Source organism: Bubalus kerabau, chromosome 15 (genome assembly GCF_029407905.1).
Source record: "Bubalus kerabau isolate K-KA32 ecotype Philippines breed swamp buffalo chromosome 15, PCC_UOA_SB_1v2, whole genome shotgun sequence".
Taxonomy (NCBI): domain Eukaryota; kingdom Metazoa; phylum Chordata; class Mammalia; order Artiodactyla; family Bovidae; genus Bubalus; species Bubalus kerabau.
In genome coordinates this window covers 51,961,121-51,983,172 of record NC_073638.1, presented here as the reverse complement: position 1 = coordinate 51,983,172, position 22,052 = coordinate 51,961,121, and the positions used below count along the sequence as shown (strand labels likewise).

The 22,052-nt window shown below is 49.8% G+C and overlaps 1 protein-coding gene across 11 annotated transcripts; it reads left to right on the top strand.

Moving 5' to 3' along the window:
- Positions 1-42: 42 nt before the first annotated feature.
- On the top strand, positions 43-21,413 carry PGAP2 (post-GPI attachment to proteins 2). Of its 11 annotated transcripts, none has more exons than XM_055548935.1 (7): positions 43-145; positions 7,643-7,663; positions 10,551-10,725; positions 18,963-19,215; positions 19,359-19,465; positions 20,071-20,179; positions 20,397-21,413. In XM_055548935.1, the coding sequence occupies exons 3-7, from the start codon at positions 10,561-10,563 to the stop codon at positions 20,525-20,527; spliced, it is 765 nt and encodes a 254-aa protein (XP_055404910.1). In that variant the 5' UTR covers positions 43-145; positions 7,643-7,663; positions 10,551-10,560; the 3' UTR covers positions 20,528-21,413. The 11 variants fall into 11 exon arrangements, with proteins under 11 accessions (XP_055404910.1, XP_055404912.1, XP_055404911.1 ...); XM_055548937.1 differs by lacking the exon at positions 43-145 and adding an exon at positions 14,712-14,895 and having other exon boundaries at positions 7,652-7,663; positions 10,551-10,730; XM_055548929.1 differs by lacking the exons at positions 43-145; positions 7,643-7,663 and adding exons at positions 7,926-8,021; positions 14,727-14,895.
- Positions 21,414-22,052: the final 639 nt, after the last annotated feature.

Sequence of the window (22,052 nt, the reverse complement as noted above, 5' to 3'; positions counted from 1 at the left end):
AGAAGTGGGCTGGTGAGTGGCTACATCGGGCGGGGGGTGGGATAAGGGTGATGACGCTCTGCCGAGGCTCCGCCCCTTCTCTGGAGCAGAGAGACCAAGCCTGCTGAGATTCGGGCCAATCAGAGTGAAGCTCCAGGATGGCATGGTAACTGTTCTACCCTTCCTTTGCCTCAGTCCGCGGGTGGTCATGGGAAAGTTCTCCTGTCGTCCGGCCCTCATTTCCTGCCCAGACCACGTGCAGAGCTGGAAAGCCCGCCTAGGTCTATCTGCGTAGCTCGCCCGCAGCTGTTCCAAGGCCCCCAAACCTGGCCTTCTTGTCTCCTGATACATGCCAGCCCAACATAACCTCTCCCTCTCTGAATCCATAGCATAGACATTGGGAGTGTCAGTGATGCCCTAAGGGAATGGCTCAGCTTAGGGTTTGGTACAAATGACAATTCTTGGGACTTTTTTCCCACCTGCACTTTAGGAACCCCTAAAGTTCTAATTGAAATGATCCCGCCTCCCCTGAGATATCTTTGTGGATCAGCCTTTCCAGCGAGTTGGGGTGATGCTTGGGCAGGCCTCTGTTACAGCTTTGTTTCTTTGTATTCTGTTACTTACTGTCTTATCTTCAGGGCGGGGCTCTTGGAGGTTAGAGCTTCTTTTTCAATTTGGTGTTCCTTTCGCTTGTGTTCCCTGGTGGCTCAGAGGATAAAGCATCGGCCTGCCATGTGGGAGACTAGGGTTTGATCCAGGGGTTTGATCCCTGGGTTGGGAAAATCCCCTGGAGAAGGAAATGGCAACCCACGCCAGTATTCTTGCCTGGAGAATCCCATGGATAGAGGAGCCTGGCGGGCTATACAGTCCACGGGGCCACAAAGAGTCGGACACGACTGAGCAGGTTCACTTTTCCTTTTCCCCCAGGGTCTAGCCCAGAGCAGGAGACAGATTATCTCAAAGGGGTGAGTTGAACATGTTCTGGAAACTAGATCTAGTGACTACGTGGAAAGTGAAAGTGAAAGTTGCTCAGTCTGACTCTTTGCGACCCCATGGACTATACAATCCATAGAATTCTCCAGGCCAGAATATTGGAGTGGGTAGCCTTTCCCCTCTCCAAGGGATTTTCCCAACCCAGGGATCGAACCCAGGTCTCCCACATTGCAGGCGGACTCTACCAGCTGAGCCACAAGGGAAGCCCCAAGTGACTAAGGGTTCCACACAAAATAGCAGGTACTGTGCTCAGAAAGCAGAACCTATTAGGATAACCACTCCACTGCCCCCTCCTCCTGGGACATTAATACAAGATTGAAATGAGCTTTACCCAAAACATGGATAAAGCTAAATTGTGGGTTTTCAGTGGTGGCAAGGGATTAGAGATACTTAAAAAGTGGAGTGGTTGTGAAGATAAGATAATGGGTGGGAGAAACCTAGTACATTGTAGTTGTTCAGTAGATGCTTGAAGGAAGAAAAAAGTAAATATATGGATGATCAAATAGTAAAGCTAAATTTCTGACTCCAGACACCTTCCCCTAACTCCTCCATCAAAGTATTACTCCTTTCCCTCCACCCTCCCTTGCCTGTGCTCAGCATCAGAAAGTCATTAAGTCTCCCTGGAGGGTTACAGCAACTTCCTCACTGCCCTCCTGAATCTTTTATTTCTCACTTTCCAATCCTCAAACCCAACTCTGTTTAAGCCTTTTCTTTACTTACTTATTTTGATCACCCTGAGGCCAGGTGCACATTAAATGTTTGATGCAGAAATGAGTGAATTACTTTCTTAAGTAAAAGTATGGGATTTTTGAGTCAGAGAACCCTGCCTTTAAATCTGAGCCCAACCATGTATTAGCTGTATGAACTTGGGGAAATTTCTTAACTCTTCTGAACCTCAGTTTTCTTGTCTGTAAAATGGGGATAATATCAGTACTTGCCTTACAGAGTTGTGAGAATTAAATAAAATAAGGCATATGGTACCAGGTACACTGGTACCCTCAATAAATAGTAGGTATTATTTGTATTCTTTAAAAAGGTTAAGAAACTCCCATTCTAAGACATGGACTCAGACACAGACAAGAAGCTCAGAAATGTGCCTTATATGAGTGAGTATTTCAGTCCAGAGTATTAGCAGGTGTGTAGGAGCTGAGCCTCTTAAGTAGTGTATACTTACTGGAAGACTTGAGGAGGAGACATTGGACAAGAAGTGCTCCAGAAGGAATTTCCTATCACCATGGTGATTTCTAAGTAGAAGAACCTCTTGTTACATACTCTGGTAGGCATGTGGCCCACAGGCTCATCATTCCCAGGGACTTCTGCCCCAGGAAGGACTTCTTTGTGGGCCAAGGCTTCCTGGGTCCACATACTCTTACTCTGCCTAATTCTGATAACACCCGTTTTGATTGTCATCATCTTCCTTCTTCCCCTGTAAAGCCAAGGAGTTTGGTGCATGTTCACCAAAGTTTGCTGAGCCAGGTTTTGTCCTGAGTATCAGGAGCTCAGAGATGTCCCTTGCTCAACACTGCACTAACCAAGAGAGACAAAGCTAAGTAAAATCCATTCTATCCTAGGAGCTCCCAGTCTCTCTTACACACGTCCTGAGAACTCACTCTATGCAGCTCTCCAGGGAGAAGACAGACCAGTAAGGACTAAAGAATCATAAAAGAGCAAGAGACTTTCTTCCAGTGAGATGATTCTCCATTTCTTTTATGGTACATTGGAAAGAGCAGTGGAGTTAGATTCAAACAGATGTAAGTTCAGGTCCTAGATCTGCCACTTTTTGGATCTTACACAAATTATTTAATTATCCTATACCCTGGTTTCCTTGTCTATAAAGTGGGCACAACAATATCAATATGATCATAGAATTTGCAAAAGATTTGGCCCCTGTGTGGCACATAGTAAGCATACAGTAAATACTGATTTCCTTTTTCTTTTCCTATAACTTGATAAGGAAGGGTGATGTTTATAAATGGCATATAACTAGATTTATCAATATATAAATCTTTTGTGAATATCTTTGACTTTTAACTAGAGCATTTAATCAATTGCATTTAATGAATTTACTGGTATATTTATGATTTTATCTAACATTTTAGACTTTCTCTTTCCTCCAGATGTTCTGTTTCTGTTTCTCTTCTTTTTAAAATATATTTAAAAAAATTTTTGTTTCTTTGGTAAGAATAACTGCCATTTACTGAGGCCCAGCTCTTTGCCAGATTTTTAAAATTGAGATATAATTTTCATAATATAGCATTCACTCATTTGAAGTGTACAATTCAGAGGTTTTTATTATATTTGCAAGGTTGTGAAACCACCACCACTATATAATTCCAAAACATCTTAATAATCCCAATAAGAAACCCCAGACCCATTAGCAATAATGTCCCATCTCCCTTTCCTCCCAGCTTCTGGCAATTTACTAATCTACTTTCTGTCTCAATGGATTTACCTATTCTGGACATTTCATGTAAATGGAATCATAAAATACATGGCCTTTGTGTCTGACTTCTTTCACTTAGCATAATGTTTTCAAGGTTCATCCAAGTTGTAGCATGCACCAGTACTTCATTCCTTTTTATAAGTAGGATAATATTCCATTTTATGAATAAACCATATTTTGTTTATGCATTCATGAGTTGTTTCCGCCATAAATAATGATTATTCCACTATGAATAATACTGCTATGGACATTCTTGGACAAGTTTCTTGTGGACATGTGTTTTTAATTCTCTTATGTTTATACCTAGGAGTAAATTTGCTATAGGGTCATCTAGTAACTCTATGTTTAACTTAAGGAGCTGCTGAACTATTTTACAAGTGGCTGTACCATTTTACATTCCTGCCGGTGATGTATGAGGGTTTTAATCTCTCCACATCTTTGCCAATACTTGTAATTTTCTTTTTTCTTCATTCTTTTTTTTTTTTTTAATTATAGCAATGCTAGAGGGTGTGAAATGGCATCTCACTGTGGGGTTTTCTTAATACATTTCCCTAATGACTAATGATGTTGACCATCGTTTCATGTGCTTATTGGCTATTTAAATCTCCTTTCTTGCAGTCTTGGATTATTTCATTTTTCTTCCTGCATTGGTTTGGAAATTAAATTATTTTTCTATTATTTTAGTAATAGCCTTAGAAGTTACCACATGCATTTCTAACTTACTAAGGTGTGATGCTAATCAATACCTTTATAGGAAGGGTAGACTTTGCTGAGACAAGGAAAAGGTGAATTCCAGGCCAGATGAACAGGGAGGACAGAGATGTAGGACCAGAAAAGAGCCCAGTGTATCCACGGGTGCAAACTGGGACTTCATCTTAGAAGTAATAGGAGCCAAAAAATGTTCTGCAGAACAATGAAGATGTAATTGCTATCTGAGGCAGAGTGGAGCTAGAGCAAAGATGGGTCAGCATAGGGTGAGTAGTTTAAAGCCATCCAAGAAAGATGTCTCTGCCCTGAAAAAATTTCTAAGAACAAAGAACACTCCTCTTCAACCCAGGAAGACTTTCCTGAGGCTGCCTAGGAGGCAGGGCAGAGTTTGGCCTGATGTGGCCAGATGCTTTCACACTGCCTCTGTCTCTGCCACTTCACCCATCTCCAAGCCATGCTCCCTCTGCCTCCACCCTCTATCACCAGCAGTCATTCTTCAGCTGCCTTTCTTGCAGTTCCTAAATCTCTTCTTGATATATCTAAATTCTACCCATCCTTCAAAATCCAATTCAATTAAATCAATCCAGCAAATGTTTTCTGGGCTCCTACTGTATGCCTGTCCTGAACTGAGCTGAGAGATTCAGAAATAAATGAAATAGGTGGAGGTTCTGTCCTTAAATGAGTTCTGAACTATTGCTCATTTGATGATGGAGGAAGGAATATGGAGGGAATAGGCAGGAAGATGGAGGGAATAGGCAGCAAGTTATTTTGCTTTATCGTGGTCAGAGCCCTAAAAAAGGTGCGATGGAAAGCCATGAGAGACTGCCTGTGGAGTGGACAGATCATGGGGATAGGGAGAGATAAGGAGAAAGTTAAGCAGAGTTCCATGTAAGAGGTGAGTATAGTTAAAATATGTGGTGCTGGAACAGAGGATGACCAGATTATGAAAGATGTTCAATACTGCACTAAGGAGTTTGCCCTAGATCCTAAAGGGCATGTGTATGTGCTTGCTAAGTCACTTCAGTTGTGTCCAACTCTTTGTGACCCTATAGACTATAGCCCACCAGGCTTCTCTGTCCATGGGATTCTCCAGGAAAGAATACTGGAGTGGGTTGCCATGCCCTCCTCCAGGGAATCTTCCAGACCCAGGGGTTGAACTTGCATCTCTTATGTCTCCTGCATTGGTAGGCAGGTTCTTTACTACTAGCACCACCTGGGAAGCCCCCAAAGCAATGAGGATTTACTAATTTGCTGCAGGGGCCAGATGTGATCAGTTCTGTGTCATTAAAAGAGCCAATGTGACTGTAAAGGGGAAGATGATGGAGAGGTAGGAGGGTAGTGAAGGAGATCTCCTACAGGGAGCATTCCTTGACAACTACATCCCATATTCACTTCCCCTGTTCTGCTCCACCACCCACTCCACCTCTGCACCACCCCATGCTCCTGGAACAACCCTGAAAACAAATTCTCAGACAGCTTGAACTATCTGGTATGCATATGTGCAAAGGGGATTGGAGCAGTGATCATGGCTAAGGTCTTAAAGATGGTGGTGGTGTTTCAGGCACAGGTCTCCTTGGGGTATGTCTAGGTACCAGGCAAACCAACTGGGAGGTCAGGAGACACTGGAAAGCTTCAACAAAAGCAGCAGCTATTTGGACAATGGACAAATGCCAGTTCAGCAAACATTGAGTGCCTCCTGAGTAAGGGTGAGACTAGATGCTTAGATGCTTGTTCAACTTCTTTCTCTGTAAAATGGCTTTCATCAAACTTAGCTCACCGGATTATTAAGAATATCGACTAAGAGAATGCATATGAAATCCCTGGCACATAGTAAGAACTTATCTTTTTCTTCCACTTTTCCGCATATAAATCAAGTAGGAGTCAGTCTTTCAAACTGACAGTGGAGGAAACAGATTCAGAGAGGATCAGTGACTGCTGAGGTCAGACAATTCAGAAAAGGCTCAATCAGGACAAGTTCCCGCTGTAGCTGACACATCTAGCTGTAGTTAACGTGGTATATTAAGTACCTTCCACATACCTGGCATGTATGTTATCTAATTCTTACAACCCTATAATGTGGATATTCCTAAAACCATTTTAGAGATGAGGAAACTGAGACTCCAGACTGTATGATGGGGAATCGTCCAAATCACCAGATAATTAAATGCCAGTTAGACTGCCTCAAGTTTCAGGCATTAGAGGTAGTCTAGAGGCAGGGAGAAAGGACCCAGCCCCAGGGAATAGAACTTAGAGCCAAAGGAACAGATAAGGGGTTAAGATAGGAAGCAAGGGCCAGGAGCAGGCATGTGTGGGTTGGAGCTAGACAAAGAGGATGACAGGAAGCCCCAAGGAAGAAAACCTAAATTGTTTTCAAAAGTAAATAGGAGTGGTTCTTTCACTAAAGTTTTACTAATTGCTCACTTGCCCTGGGACCTTAAAGGACAGTGTTGGGGAGAATTCAAGTCAAGAAAAGTAGTTTTTAATAAGACACCTTCCTTGTAGATTTGAAGCCCCCAGGAGTGAGCAGGATACCTCTGGGTCCCCCACCATTGCTCAGCTCAGGGCCTGCCACAGAGAGGGCCTAGGCTGAGTAAATGAACAAGGGTGAATGCACGCAAAAGGGCTCTGGCAAGTTAATCAAACCTGGGCCTCTGTTTCCCCTTCTACAAAGTGACGATGATAGCTACCTTGTGGAATTAACAGTATATAGTGATTAAGGGAATGCCCTTAGGTGCTAGACCGAATCCTGGTTCTGACACTTGCTAGCTGTGTGATTAGGTAACTTGGTTTCTCTGTTTTCCATTGGTGAAATGGAGATATTAATAGTATCTACCACATAGGGCTTTTATGAGGATTAAATGGGATAACATAAAATGTAGAAGAGTGCCTGGGACACACGAGGTGCTCAAAATGTGTGGATTTAAATGGGAACGATGTGATGGAAACAGTGTCTACCTCAGGCATCCTGCACCTGCTGCATGTGCTCAGACAACCCCACATTTTAACTAGAGGAGGGATTACTGGCCCCTTCATCCTTTTCCCTATTGAGGTAGAACGGTCTTTATAAAGGTAGCCACAAGTCCCCCTCAGGGATCCGTCAGGATGGGGAAGGAAGCCCGCGTGGAGGCTGGTTTCTGGGGATCAGCCCTGACGATGAAGAGAGACCCGGGACTGGGCGAAGGAAGGAGATCAGCTCTCTGTCTTACGACAGATGTGACCAGGCGCCCTCTCCTGATCAAGGGCAGGAATAGCTCTGGCCCAGAGTTTCGGGGGTGGGCCCCACGGGATCTCAACTCATTATGTGCTCTTCCCTTTGCTGAAATGCCCCGATTGGGTTCTGGGGAGTAAAGTTTAGGGGAGGGGCGCCGAGGCTGGGGCCGAACTGGTTTAGTGTTTTAAAAGGGCGAAGCTGGATAGCTGGATAATTCGTCTAGATTGGGGTGGGGGTGGATAGACACCGGGGTCAGGAAATGAGAGAATTCGGGGCCTTCCTGAATTAACTGTATGTTCTTTCAACAGGTGATGGAACGCTGCTGAGAGGTAACGTGACAAGGTGGCTTATCCAGCGTGTCAAACCCAGTTGTCCGGGGCTCTTCCGGCTGCCCCCACGCAGCCGGAATTAGTGGGGCAGACCAGGGCTGGATCGGCATGGCATGAGGGGACGCCAGATTAAGGGGGACAGCTCTGGGTCCTGGGCCGCAGAAGCGGGGAGGGGCCAGCAGAGCAATTGGGCTCCGTTTCCTTGCCAAGTTCCGCCTCGAGCGCGCCGGCCCCGCCCCCGCCGTTCCCGCTCCGCCCCGCCCCCTGCCGCTCGCCCCCCGGGCCGGGCCTGGGTTTCCCCCAGGTGCTCCCGGCTCCCGGCCTGCGCCGGCGCGGCCTCTTCGCCGCCGCAGCCTGGGTGAGTATGGGGATGGGTGTTCGGGGCTGCCGGCAGCCCCACTTGGAGGAGCTCGGTCACGCGGTCTGGCCTCCGCAGGGCCGGGCCCCAGGCTGTGGGGGTCCCGCCGCCTGCCCAGGAACCGCTGCTCTCCTCTCCTCGCTGGCTGAGCTGACCCTTTTCCCCTCTGCTTCCCGACATGTGCCCGATGTGCCGGAGTGAGCTCTCCCCGCTTCACTCCGCAGCGACTCCTGGTCCAGATTCTACCAGGAGGGAGGTGCGGGGGTGCTTTGCAACCCCAGAGATGAGTTTCAAATCCCAGCTCTGCCAGTCATTAGCCTATGACCTTGAGCGAGTGTTAACCTCCTTAAGCCTCACTTTCCTCTTCTGTAAAATGGAAATATACAGGCTATAGTGCCTACCTCATAGAGTTATATTGTGAGGATTGAAAGAAACAATGTATATCTAGTTCTGAGCAGGGTGCCTAGTACTCATCAACAAGTGTGGATTTTGGACTGGAGCCTGAAAAGGTGTTTGAGGATCTCTGGAAATAAACTAGGGATACTCCTAGTTTTCAATGAAGTGGTACCTGTGTAGAAAGAAGTTAGAGTTGACTGGGGCTGAACAGCTGCCCTTCAGATAGGGAGCTCCCTGTCCTGAGGCCTGGAAGAGTAGAATGACCCAGTTGGTATGGACTTATTAGTAATCCAGATCACACAATCCCATGTTGTATAACTGTGAAAACAGGCCCAGAGTGGTTAGGTGACTTGCCCAAGGTCACACAGCTAAAAGGGAAGTTAGGTATACCTCCAAGAAATGGAACAGACTATTCCTGAAACCTTATCATCCCCTACCTTTGGCACTGCCTATTCATTCCCTGAGGATCTGCTCTTCAGTTTGGGGGTCCCAGTGATTCCTGAGTGATCCAGAGCAGCTGGCTTCAGGAAGGGATGTTGGAAAGGGGCACTAGTACCATTACAACCACAGAATTTGGATTTGAGCTGGGTGGGGAAGGTCTTTGGGGATGATCCAAACAATGTCAGAATGTGCTTGATTTGGGAGGGCCACCAGAGCCACTTCCACCACTCTCTGGGAAGCGTCTAGCCCCCTGGAAGTACTGGAGCTTGAGCAGTTGCGGCAGGCTGCCTGACAGAGCCTGGCAGAGAGGTGGGTGGAGGAAGATGGATGAGAGGCATATCCACCTGGCATTTTCCAGATTCCAGGAGGAGGCTGGCCTCCAGGAGGTCAGAGTTCTTCCTGAGGGCGGGGCCAGCCAGAGCTGGGGCTTGGTCTCCAGGCCAGGCCCTGGAGTCCAGAAGGGCGGGCTCTTTGTGTATCTGAGTCAGCCATAGTTTGGCAACAGGATGCCTAAGTTCTGAGCACGGCTTTCCCTCAGGTTCAGCATGTCCTTTTGAGAAAGGACCTTCCTCTCTCTGTGTCTTGGTTTCTCCGTCTTTAAAATGGGACAGGGCTAACTCATCTATATAGGATTTGTTTTTTTAGCTTTTTTCCTCCTAGGGACAGTTTCCCCTTCTCTTTCCCCTCCTAACCTGACCCTTCTGCCCAGAGCTCTGGTCCAGGGAGGAGGGGGTCAAGGAAAGCCAGAGTGCAGTGTGTGATGTTGAGCGCCATGTCTCCTCACTGCTGGCTCTTCCTTCTATTTGCTGTGTGACCCCGAGCCAGTCCAGTCCCTGAGTCCTGCCAGTCTCTTGGCCTCAGTGTCCTCTTCAGTGCCCTAGGGTTGGGGCTGGACTAGGATTGCTGGTGTATACTTGGCTGGTAGTATAAGGCCTGACCCTAGATATCCTCATCTCATTGGAGGGGGGCAGACCTCAGACCTTACCTGGTTTCTGGAGGAGAGTGGACAGGCCCCTGGGGACTGGGAAGCCTCCAGAAGCTGACCAGGCAGCTCTCTTCAGCAAACAGCAAGCCTAGGCTAGCACCAGGCCTGATGCTGCAAAGCCTTTCAGTCTCAAAACACGTGAGGCAGCGGGTGGGGACAGGCAGGGGGTTGGCATTCTGCTGGCTTCCATGGAGTCCTTGCCATTGTGGACTGCGGTGCAAGTACACAGAGCACACAGAGCCTGGGAAGGGACTGAAGGTGCAGAAGGGTCCTGAGCCGATGGATGAAGCTGAGAGAGCCGATGGGAGGCCCTGAAACATGGAGGCTCCAAGGTCTGGGGGAGGAGATGGGCCATTCTGACCACTGGGAGGTTTTAGGATTGTTCCTGAAACAAGAGAGACTAGTTCAACCAGCTCCTGTCAAGCCAGGCATAGGGATGAGAAGTTTTCCTGGCTTACTCAAGCTTCATCTTAGCATAGATTGGGTTCATTCTTTCCTCTGAAATGGAGGGTGAATGTTCTCACGGGAGTCTGAGTCCATCTTCCTAGTCCTGGGCAGTAGCTGTCCAAGCTTAGGGGCTCGGTGGCTTCCTTCTCAGATTCCCCCCACCCCACAGCTAAACTGAGGACTGAGCACAAGGGCTGGCTTCCCCACTGAGTACCAGCCTCACTACCTTGGGCCCTGACAGCACACCACTCCATCCCCAGGTCTGACAAGATGTACCAGGTTCCACTGCCGCTGGACCGGGATGGGACCCTGGTCCGGCTCCGCTTCACCCTGGTGGCCCTGGTCACGGTCTGCTGTCCGCTTGTCGCCTTCTTCTTCTGCGTCCTCTGGTCCCTGCTCTTCCACTTCAAGGAGACTACGGCCACACACTGTGGGGTAGGGTTTGTTGGGGGGGGGGGGGGGCATTGATACCTTGTATTCAGGCCTAATCAGATCTGTTTTGAATCCTGAATCTCTTGTAACAGAATTAGCCGTCACACATTACTGGGCTGCTGGCAGTGCCTGCAAATGGAGGTCCCAAGGACTAGTCTCCCTCCACCTTTCATGGAGGTCATTGGGGAACAGGGTCCCTAAAGTTGGGCAGCTCCAGAACCCAGAACACAATCCTTACTTCACAGAGGGGCAGATTCAGCAGCCCCAGGGTTTTCTGGAGGGTAGAGAATAAGACTGGGCTAGAGGGCACTTGGGGCTTCTTAGTGTGGCTCTGTTGTGGGCTGTGCCTGTCTCCATGGGAATGTGATTATGTAAGTGTGTGTGTTAACTGTGAGGGACATGACTATAATGGCTTTGATTGGGGTCTGTGTGTGAGAGAGACTAGATCTGTGCCTGTCTGACTGGGGACCTGATTATATGTATGTACATGTGTTTTCTGGGGTAGGTCCCGTGACCTCTGAGGTTGTCCATATACCCTCTTGGATAGGGATATGGGATGTTGGGCTAGAAAGAAAGTTGTGAGTTCTTTCTCTGTAGATTATTGTAGTAAATGGGGTAAGACCTCTGTGAACCTTTATTATCTTCCTAGTTCATCCGCTGACTCTGTGTTACTTGAGACTCAGGGACAGCCTCACTTTCCCCATGTCTAAAACAGGGTTGAGAATTCCTGTTCTCCTCCTTCTCAGGGTTAGTGTAGAACTCCAGGTAGAGGAGATGGGAAGATGGTTTGGGAAATATGAAGCGTGAGGAGCAGAAGGAGGAAGAGGAAAAGGAGACTGTCAAGTTGGAAGACAGGGCAGGAGAGAAACTTAGCCAAGGGTCTCTAAGTGGGAAAGACTACATGAACCCATGGACTAGCCTCACAGAGAGCTCAGAAGGCCCCCAAATAGCTGAGCTTCCCACCTTCGTATAAAGAGCATCTGCTCGAGAATATGGGGTACAACCACGACTGGGATCTGACTGGCAGGTGTGGGGGCCCACTTTATTTATTTATTATTTACAAATAAAGGAAATCAAGAATATCCTTCTTCTTGATTTGTCAGTGGGTGGATATGGGCCTTGAGTTGGCAGCCAGTCTGGTGAGACTTAGAACTAGGAGCCATCAGAAAGAACAGGACTGGAAGAAAAAGGGATGACCAGTTGATCTGAAGCGGATGATCAGAAAGGATTCATCCAACAGCCTCTCCTGACCTGGTTCTCACTTTAGATAATGCATCCAGTATTCTTTTACCCTGGCCAACTCCTCTTCATCTTGCAAAACCCTTCTCGGGTGTCTTTTCTTTCCGATAGGCTTCTCTAGCCTCCATGGGGCAAGCTTAATCACTCCTTCCTCTGAGTGCTCGTAGAACTGGTGTTCTCTCATACAGTTCTGTCACACTGCATGTGTGTCTCTCTTTCCTACTAGGCTGGGAGCTCCTTGAAGGTGGGCATTGCGTGTGAATCAGAAAGTATTTGTTGAATAAACGGATAGGACACCCACCTCCCACCCCAACACACAGCAGCCCATTGTCCTGGGAAAAGGAAGGCATGATATAATATAGTCATAGTCCATACAGAAAATTATAATATTTGTATGGCATATGGAGTTAGACGGAATAGGGTGTTTGCTCTGGCCCTTGTGGCAGGCTCCAAGGGATAATGGGATCAATAACCTCAGCATACTTATAACCCATTCTCAGCATACTCCTTGGGGAGCTAAGGCATACTGGAAGGGTACTGGCCTCTCTTGGGCAGGACTAGGCCTAAGGACCCCAGGGGTATTTTGTCCCTACTCCTTGGGAGTACTGTGATGGATCCACGTGGAGATTTTCATATATGATCTGGATTTCTCACCCAGATACTAAAGAAGTATCTTTAGTCTGTAATTAGATGATTTTGCCTCTGCTTGCATGTCCCCAGTGATGGGGGGTGGGGGGCTTCTCTCCTTTCCAGGCAGTCAATTCCAAGGAGACTTAGTTACTAACAATTAGCAAGCTCTTTCTTACAGTGAGCACACCCTCTCTTTCTGGTGGGTATCTGTCCTAGCTCTGGCTCTGCTTTAAGACCCTTGGAGCTACTTTTTCCACCTGGCTTCCAGACAGCCCTGCAGAGATGGGAAGGCAGTAATGCAGGGTCCCTTGAGTTTTCTCTTCTTAGGTAGCGTGGTTCCAAGTCCGTCAGGCAATCCTTACAAGACATATGCCCCTGGGCTTAGCCCAGTTAATCACTATTGTCTTCGAGGCCCTGATCTGGGCATAGCACTTCCTATGGCCTGGGCAGTTCAGCCCAAAACAGGACTGTTCTTTTCCTGTTACTGGCTGTTAGACCTCTGTGAACGCAGCCTGTGCTGCCACGAGGTGTTTCTGCACAGGTGCAGGCCGGACACTGATACTGCATGTTCAGCCCCCTCCAGATCTCTTTTGGACCCTGAATCTATTGTTTAAGATTAGCTAGCTCTCTGATGGGCCCAGCAGACATATTCAGTCCTGCTCAAACACAAAGGGGCTAAATCCTATTCTGCTTTCTCCCTTTCCCTTCCCAGAAACCTGCTTACATCCCTGGACCCAACCCTCAGAAAAGTCCCCACCCCCATCTCTGGCAAAGGAATCTGCTGTGGGCTGACCTTGGCCGCTATCACTTCTTACCTTTGCAGAGTGTTCTGGGATTTATGACACGGCCTTGTTGGTCCTGGGAAGGCTGTGTGCCTCAGCAGGCGTGGAGATCTGGGCACTGTGGGCGGGAGGCAGGCCCTAGGGAACTGAGGGTGGGACCCTGAAGTCTTAGAGCAGTCTCAGTCTGGCTACAGCCCTCAACCCAAGCCCCGGATCCTTCAGCACCCAGTGTGAGTGTCGCTTTGTGCGCCTACCCCCACCCCAATTCCCCGAAACTGAGCTGGACTAGTGTGGACTGGGGTTCCCTTAATGGAGGGAAATCTGATTCCCATGGGGAGATTTGGTTCTAGGCCTTTTAATCCAAAGCCATCTCCATCTGCCCCCCAGAAGGAAGCCCAGCTTGAAGGATCATGGTGGTCAAGGGGAGTTGGGGAGGGCATTCTCTGTCCAGGGGAAGAAGGGAGCAGAAAAAACCCACCCCCTCAGTCTAGGTCTCTGTTTCCTGGGTCTGGCCCAGCATGGCAGGCTCAAGCTGAGCAGAGAAGAATCCCATGACCCCCAGATTCCTGAAAACCTGGAATTGGGTGACATGGTCTTCTCAGAGAGGAAGAAGATAGAACTCTGGGCCACCAGAGAGACCCTGGTATCTTGGGGGTCAGGGTACTGCTGGCCTGAGGCTTAGATCATTCTGAGCCTGGGGGTGGGATGGCTGATAGCCTGTGGTCCCATTGAATAGGTTCTGGGCCCTCCCATTGTTCCTAGTTGAACTTGGGTGAAGAGCAGGAATGTGGTCAGACAGGGTCAGTAGGAGAGCTTGGGCCACTCTGAGCCAAGGGTCCTTTGTCTGGGTTACTTGGCCTGAAGAAGGCCTTGGCTTGGAGACTTAAGCTGTCAGGTGGCAAGAGGCCTTAGTCCTAATGTTTGATCCTTGCATAGTTCTGGGCCTTGGTCTTCCCTTCTGTGATATGGGACTAATAACCCTTCCATCCTCTGACCCTTTTCCTGAGTGGTTATGAGGGTCATGGGAATGAGGCAGGCCATCAGAACTCCCATGTCCAGGCCACTGGGAGCCTCGATTCTCCAGACTCTTCCAGAGGTGAACCTACAAGAGCAGTGTGCCAAGGGGACTCCTATGAGCTGACCCTGCCTCTCTCTGCTGTCCTGGCCCTTCCACCTTGTACCTCCTCTTCTGCATTTTCTTTTTCCTTTATGCCCTTCCTACTCTTTCTACTCTGCCTCTTCCCTGTCCTCTGAGGAGCTAGCTCTAGAAAATGCCCCACTTTCCCAGGCCCAGGTATCCCCACCAGGCCCCAGGTTGTGTCCCTTGCCCTGCCTGAGCACCACTCCCTACAGGATGTTCTCTGCGGCCTCCCAGCCCTTGGACCCCGATGGGACCGTGTTCCAGCTCCGCTTCAAAGCCATGGTCTCATGGGTCATCACTTTCCCTGTGTTCGGCTTCTTCTTCTGCATCATCTGGTCTCTGGTGTTCCACTTTGAGTACACAGTGGCCACTGACTGTGGGGTGAGTGCCAGGCTCCCCAGCACCTGGGTCAGGGCCAGTTCAAGAGATGGCAATAATGGTAGAATGTCCGAGTCAGAGAGAAGGCAGGGGGTGAGAGGGGAGGGGGATAAAAGGATGGTTGTGGCGGGGGAAGTCAGGGGGTGTGTTTTGGGGAGAGAGAGCCAGGGAAAGTAGAGTCACAGTCCTCCAAGACTAGAAGAGGATTGTAGAGGGTGCAAGGTGGCAGAAGGGGAGGAGGGGGAAGGGAAGAGAGAGGGAATAGGCAGGAGAGATCTCGAGAGGGAGAAGAGGGCTGAAGAAAGACCAGACTGGAAAGGAAGCCAGGACTATGGGCTAAGATGAGGCCAGGAGTGAGGAGAAGTAACGAGTGGCTTTAGCCCTGACAAGAGGTCTGACCTGAGAAGACCCCAGCCCTGCCTTGGGTTCTTCTAGCTTGGTTTCTCCTCTGGCAGTCTCAGGCCCCACAACATGTATCCTCAGAGCTCTGCCAGCTGGAAACCTAGGAGCCCCTGCTTCTAAGAGCAGTCCACCAAGCCTTTCCTGAGGGCCCAGGGGGACACAGGTTCTGTATCAGGGGCATGGAGTTGAACATGGACTTGCCCTTAGCATCTTATTCCTGCAAGAGACAGACTTAGGCACAGATGTTCCCAGCACTGTGAAATGAGATTCCTTCTGTGATAAAAGGAGCACAGAGATGGTGGGTTCAGAAGAAGCTCTTGACCCAGCTCAGAAATCAGAGACTTCCTTCCTGGAGTGAGGGTCGGGGTGGGGGAAGGGGAGTGAGGGTCCGGGTGAGGGGAGGGGAGTGAGGGTCCGGGTGGGGGGAGGGGAGTGAGGATCCGGTGGGGGTGGTGTGGGTGGGAATTGTTGCTGTGGGGGTGAAGAAGGATTTTCATGAGTGCCAGGTTGACAACTTTTGATTTTATCCAGGGGACAATGGGGAGCTTTGGAAAGATTGTAAGCAAGAAAGGGACATGATCAGATTTGAGGTTTAGAAGACCATTCTGGCTCCTGCGTGCAGAACAGATTTAAGGGCAGCAGGGCAAGAGCAGGGTACAGGGGTTTGGTTCATGGTACAGGAGGTTCCAGAGCTGAGATGGGGACTATGAGGTTAGAGACGAGGGGATGGAGTTCAGAGAGGAGTAGCAGGTAGTTCTGATAGAAATGGGAGCTGTGAACATATAGTGGTTAGTACTCTGCATTGTCATAGGAATAGGAGTTTTTATCCAGTTGGCAAGGGATGGGGAAGAGGATGGGTGGTAGGAAATAAAGAAAGGTCATCCATAAAAGTCAGGGGACTTCTATCCAAGGGCAAAAGAATGAATCTCTAATGGTGAAACATGACATGCTATGATAAGGAAGTTTTTGGACCCTCTCCCTTTACACCATGTGAATTTCTGATCTGTTGCCCTGCCATAGATCCACTGAGTCATGTCCTCCAGGCCAAAGGGTTCCTACTCTTGGGGAAAGGAATTATGCTCCCATCTCTCAGTACCCTTAGCTCTGGGCTTTTTGGGGAGGGGGATTTGGGTACTGTGTACCTGGGCTCTGATAGCTTCTCTGTTGCTTGTTGCTGGCATAGTTGGTGAGTGGGGAATGTTAATACTTGGGATGGCAGGGGTGAATATGAGTACCTATACCTGATTGTGTGTGTGTGTGTGTGTGTGTGTGTGAGAGAGAGAGAGAGAGAGAGAGAGAGTTTGAGTGAGTTGATGAGGGAGGTAGTTCTTACTCTTTGAATGCTGTGCCCACCCCTAACCTGAGAGGAGCTTGCAAGGATGGGATGAGTAGCCACAGGGCCCTAATTCTCTAATCCTCCTGAGGCATTCCCCCAAACTCTGTATCATCTCTACCCTTTACCTATTTCCCAGCATCAGTCAGGACTCTGGGCCCTTGAGTGCTCTGGGCTCTCCCAGCCAAGCCTTAGATGTTGGTACAGTTCTCCTTAAAGTAGCTGAGGTTGGGGCAGGTGTTTTCAGAATGAATATTCTAGGAAGTGAAGACAACACTCCCACTAACCCTACACAGGGGACCTACCCAGAGAAGCAGGAAAGTCAAGTGAAGAGGCTTGGAGGTCTCAGCAGTGTCCAGTGCAGATATGACTCCCACCTGTCACTCAGAAGCCGGCCTTCCCATGGTCAGTAGCCACATGCTGCTGCTGCTAAGTCGCTTCAGTTGTGTCCGACTCTGTGTGACCCCATAGACAGCAGCCACCAGGCTCCCCTGTCCCTGGGATTCTCCAGGCAAGAACACTGGAGTGGGTTGCCATTTCCTTCTCCAATGCATGAAAGTGAAAAGTGAAAGTCAAGTCGCTCAGTTGTGTCCTACTCTTCGTGACCCCATGGACTGCAGCCTACCAGGCTCCTCCGCCCATGGTATTTTCCAGGCAAGAGTACTGGAGTGGGGTGCCATTGCCTTCTCTGCAGTAGCCACATAGATCACACCTTTTTGGGCAGGCTTTTCAGGAAAGTTTGTCTTCTGAAAGCCATTGCTTATACTCACTGCAGACGCCTTGCATACATTATATTTAGTATTCACCATCACCCTGCAAGGCAGGTGATATCCCTATTTTGCCAGTGAGGAAAAGCTCAGAGAGGTAAAGTGACTTGCTCAAGGTCACCCAGCTTAGAAAGGCAGAGCTGGGATGCACACCCATTGCCTCCAAGCTGCCTCATCACTGAATATCTGAGACTGATCTTGAGCTTTGGTATCTCAAGTTGTACCTTGAGAGCATCACCCTCTCTCTGAAAGCTCTGCATTCAGCTGCCTCTGACAGTGCTGGGGGGAATCCATCTCCTTTTCTGTGAAGGCTTGAGAAGGCTCTGGCTGGTCCCATCCCAGGCCCTCCCCGGCCCCGTGAGCTTCTTCCATCATTGCCTGCCTTCCCAGCCACCCTGAGATCCATTCAGCATCCCCACTGGCAGACAGGAAGGGATCTTCCAGAACTCCATCTCTGAAGACTGGTCCTGCTATCATCACAGCAGGGTCACTCCCTCTCTGGGTTTCTGGGCTCTGGTACTGCTCTGGCTCTTGTTGAAGGTCTAAAAGAGTCCACAGAAAGTGTGGGCAACAGACTGGTAACTTCCATAGTTATGGAGTCCTTTAGAAATGCAGATTTTCAGATTCCAGAGTTTCTGCATTCTCACACAATCTCAGATGAGTTGTATGCATATTAAAGTTTGAGGCCTTAGAGTCGAAGAGACTCTTTAGGCATTGGAGTCTAAGAGTCTAAGAGATCTAGAGTCTAGAGTCTAAGAGATCCTCCTCCCATTCAAGGTCTTCCTGTTCCCATCAAAACTACTGTTTACCTACCCTGCATTCTCTCACTCTCATATAAACAACACACCAGTCCTTGCAGTTGTGTCATTATCTCCTCCTTTCTCAGCTTCAAAGAATGACATTCCATTTCCTTAAGAAATGAGGAATTCCAGGCTTTGAGAAAAATGGATGAGAGATATACATAAGAACAGGGTCATTTTCTTAGACTACACCAGGTTAGGAACACCCACTTTCTTCAACATGATCAGAATGGGGGTATTCTTCTGGCCCAGCTACCTTGGGATCTCCCAGCACCCTCTATTGCCTTGCTACCCCTGACCGGAAGAACAAGTGAACTGAAAGCAGTCAGGAAAGGCTCGGTTGGGAAGTGAATCCAGCTCTGTCCCAAGGAGGCTTAGATGTTTCCATCCTTGGGACTGAATCTGGGATGCTGGGCTCATGGACCCTCCCACAGTTCCTTATCCAGGTCACAGCCCTGTGCTGTGGGCTCAGAGAACATCTGAACCTGGCTGTAGCTTTCGCAGCCATCTGTAGGGAGATGGAGACCGTCCCCCTCTGCACCCACATGAACCCCAGGTTGGCTGGGGAGTCAGAACCAGGCATAGGAGGGTCTGGGATTTGGAAGGGGAGGTCTCCCTGGAGAGCTGTGAGGCTTTGAAGGAGGACTTCCTGGAGGGAGGGGACTGGAGCAGAACCTTCTGAGTGTTAAGGTGATTATTGGAAGAGAAAGATCTCAAGGTGGGCGGGGCATCAGGGGGTCAGCGCCCAGATGGGTCACAACTCTCTAGGTGCCCAATTACCTGCCGTCGGTGAGCTCGGCCATCGGCGGAGAGGTGCCCCAGCGCTACGTGTGGCGCTTCTGCATCGGTCTGCACTCGGCGCCCCGCTTCTTGGTGGCCTTCGCCTACTGGAACCACTACCTCAGCTGCACCTCCCCGTGTGCCAGCTACCGCCCGCTTTGCCGCCTCAACTTCGGCCTCAATGTTGTGGAGAACGTCGCGCTGCTAGTGCTCACCTACGTCTCCTCTTCTGAGGACTTCAGTGGGTGTCCAGACAAGGGAAGAAGGAGCGGGGAAGGGTTCGGGGAAGGGATGTCCTTGCCTCCTCCCTGCCCGGGACCTCCCGACGTGGGGCTTTGGGTGCTCCCTGCAGGGCGTACTCCCATCCCTCCTCTCTCCCTCCAGCCATCCATGAAAATGCTTTCATTGTGTTCATCGCCTCATCCCTTAGTCACATGCTCCTCACCTGCATCCTCTGGCGGCTGACCAAGAAGCACACAGTAAGTCAAGAGGTACGGTCTACCCCTAGTGGGGCTCCAGGCGGCCCAGAGGACAGTTAAGGACACTCGTCCTCAGGATGTGGGTAACGGTGAGGTGGAAACTGGAATTCTGTGGCGAACTGGGGCTAGGGCTGGACTTGGGGACGGGGAGGGTGATGGGTCAGAATCTGGGGTGGTTTGGGTAATATGAGGAACTGGAGAACATTTCTAGAAGAGATGGAGACTCCATATGGGAGTAGAGGGAGGGCCAGCACCTAGGCTGCAGCAGGTTAAGAGCACTGAGTCCTGGTCTGTGGTCTGTAATCATTCCAGTCTTACTCCCACCCCCTCCCCCCTCCACTTCTCTTTTCCCCACAGTATCTGGAGGTGTTGGGTTGGTAGATAACTCCAGGTAACTTACTCTGTCCCCCTGAAATGGGAGGGACCCACTGCCTCATTGGCCTCATTACACCCCCAAATGCAGGGCTATGAAATGCCCATCATTTCTGCTGCCCATGCCTGTGTCCCCTTCCATGACTAAGGATGGTTAAGACTCAGCCCAGGAGTTGGGGCCAAGAGGGGAGACTGTCCACACACATCTAACAAGCTGCAGAATGATCACAGAGCTCATCCCCTAGGACCGCAAGTCCTACAACTGGAAACAGCGGCTCTTCATCATCAACTTCGTCTCCTTCTTCACGGCTCTGGCTGTCTACTTTCGGCACAACATGTATTGTGAGGCTGGAGGTGAGACCAGGCGAGGATTCCTGGGTGCTCACAGTGGCTCTGGGATGGCTGTGATGCTTCCTGTGTCATGTGTGATAGGGCAATGATCTTGGGGGCTGCCGGCCATTGTGTTCCAGACTCTGTGTAGTGATGCTGCGGTGGTGGTAGTCTAGCAAGAGGCTGCTGGAGGGTAGAGAAGGAAGCTGATCAGGCCCTGTTCCTTGTGTCCTTGTCGCAGTATACACCATCTTTGCCATCCTGGAGTACACGGTCGTTCTGACAAACATGGCGTTCCACATGACAGCGTGGTGGGACTTCGGGAACAAGGAGCTGCTCATTACCTCCCAGCCTGAGGAAAAACGGTTCTAAACCCTTCTCTCCTCCTGCTGGGGAGGAGGCCCACTGCCCAGAAACTAGGAACAAGATACCACTCTGGCTTCCCCTCACCCTCTGTGTCCTCTCTGAGCCCTACTGAAGCTAGGGGAGAGGGGAAGGAGGGAGGAAGGGCCCAGGACAAAGTTTCACCCAGCCCTGCTGGGTTCTTCTTTCCCCCATTCCACGTGTAGGCACAGAGGCCTTTAAGCAGCACCACTTGTACCTGAGAAGCCCCAAGAAGCTGAGCTGGCAGGAGAGCTCCACCATCTGGTGCTAAAAAAAGTCCTGAGGTTCATAACCACCATCCGGTTCTTGGCCTTTACATAGCCACCTCTCGCTGAGGTCAGGGACCACTGAGCAGCGGCTGCTACCAGAAAACCACAGCCATTTCTCCCCATGGGGTCATTCACTTGACTCATGTGCTAATCATCTGCTCTGCACATTCAGGCCTGTGACCACAGGCCCTTGCTAAGGTTGCCCAGGTGTCCTAGTCCTGACTTCACCTCTGATTTGGTGTGTGCCCTTCCCTAGCTGTGCCTCCATATGTCCATGTGGATGAAGCGGGGGTGCAGTGGGGGAGGGGGGCTGTATGATTTCCAAGGGCTCTGCCATTCTGCTTCTCCCTGTGGAGGTGGTCTGTAACTAAAGGATGACCTCCAGAAAAAGCCCTGACACAACATGTATTTCCCTTCCCTTGTGAAATTGCTGACTTAAGACTTCCTCTTTGGCAAAGGTGCCAGGTAGCGGGCTCAGAGGCAGATTCCTGCCCCGAAATGGGCTCTCTGGTGTTTCCCCCCATCCTCCCTCCTGCCTTAGGCCCTGTACTCTTTGGGTTGTACATTTTATTTCAAAGGGAAATAAATTTTTTTTTGTCAACAATCTGGGCTAGGCTTACTTGTTTGGAGGCTCATCTCTGTTTCATGGAACTGAGGTGGGGAATAGGCTCCAGGACAGAGGGAATAGTCTATGACCAGTATGATTCTATGTGGCATCCCTCCCTGCCCCACCCCAACCAAACACACACTTAGGCCTTGGACTCTCCCACAGTCTAAGCCGATTTTGATGAGCAGGAGTGAGTTTCTCTGCAGTGACTCCAGGCTTGGAAGCTCTGATACCTGGGAAAGCCTTCAGTTCAGTTCAGTTGCTCAGTCGTGTCCGTTGAGGCAAAGGCCTGAGTGCTAGCCCCAACTCTGTCAGTAAAGATTTGTCCCCCTGGGGGTATAAGGAGACAGTTCTCAGGGCATGACTGTGAGAGCACCTACCTGCAGGCTGATGACTCAGCCTCTCCCTTTCTGAGCCTTAGATAAGGAAGTTTTTCCTCTTGCTTTGCATCCCAGACAACTGCAGAATCTGTGGCTGGGCCCCAGGACAAGACTGGGGCCCCTCCAAGGGAGCCCAGAGCTTTGTTAGGGAAATTGGGGGGTGGGGGGACCACAATGAAGTCTATTGTCCCCTATCCCCTCTTGTAGGAAACAAAAGGCTCCCAGTCTCTGGGGAGTCCTAGCCCATGCTCGGTCCC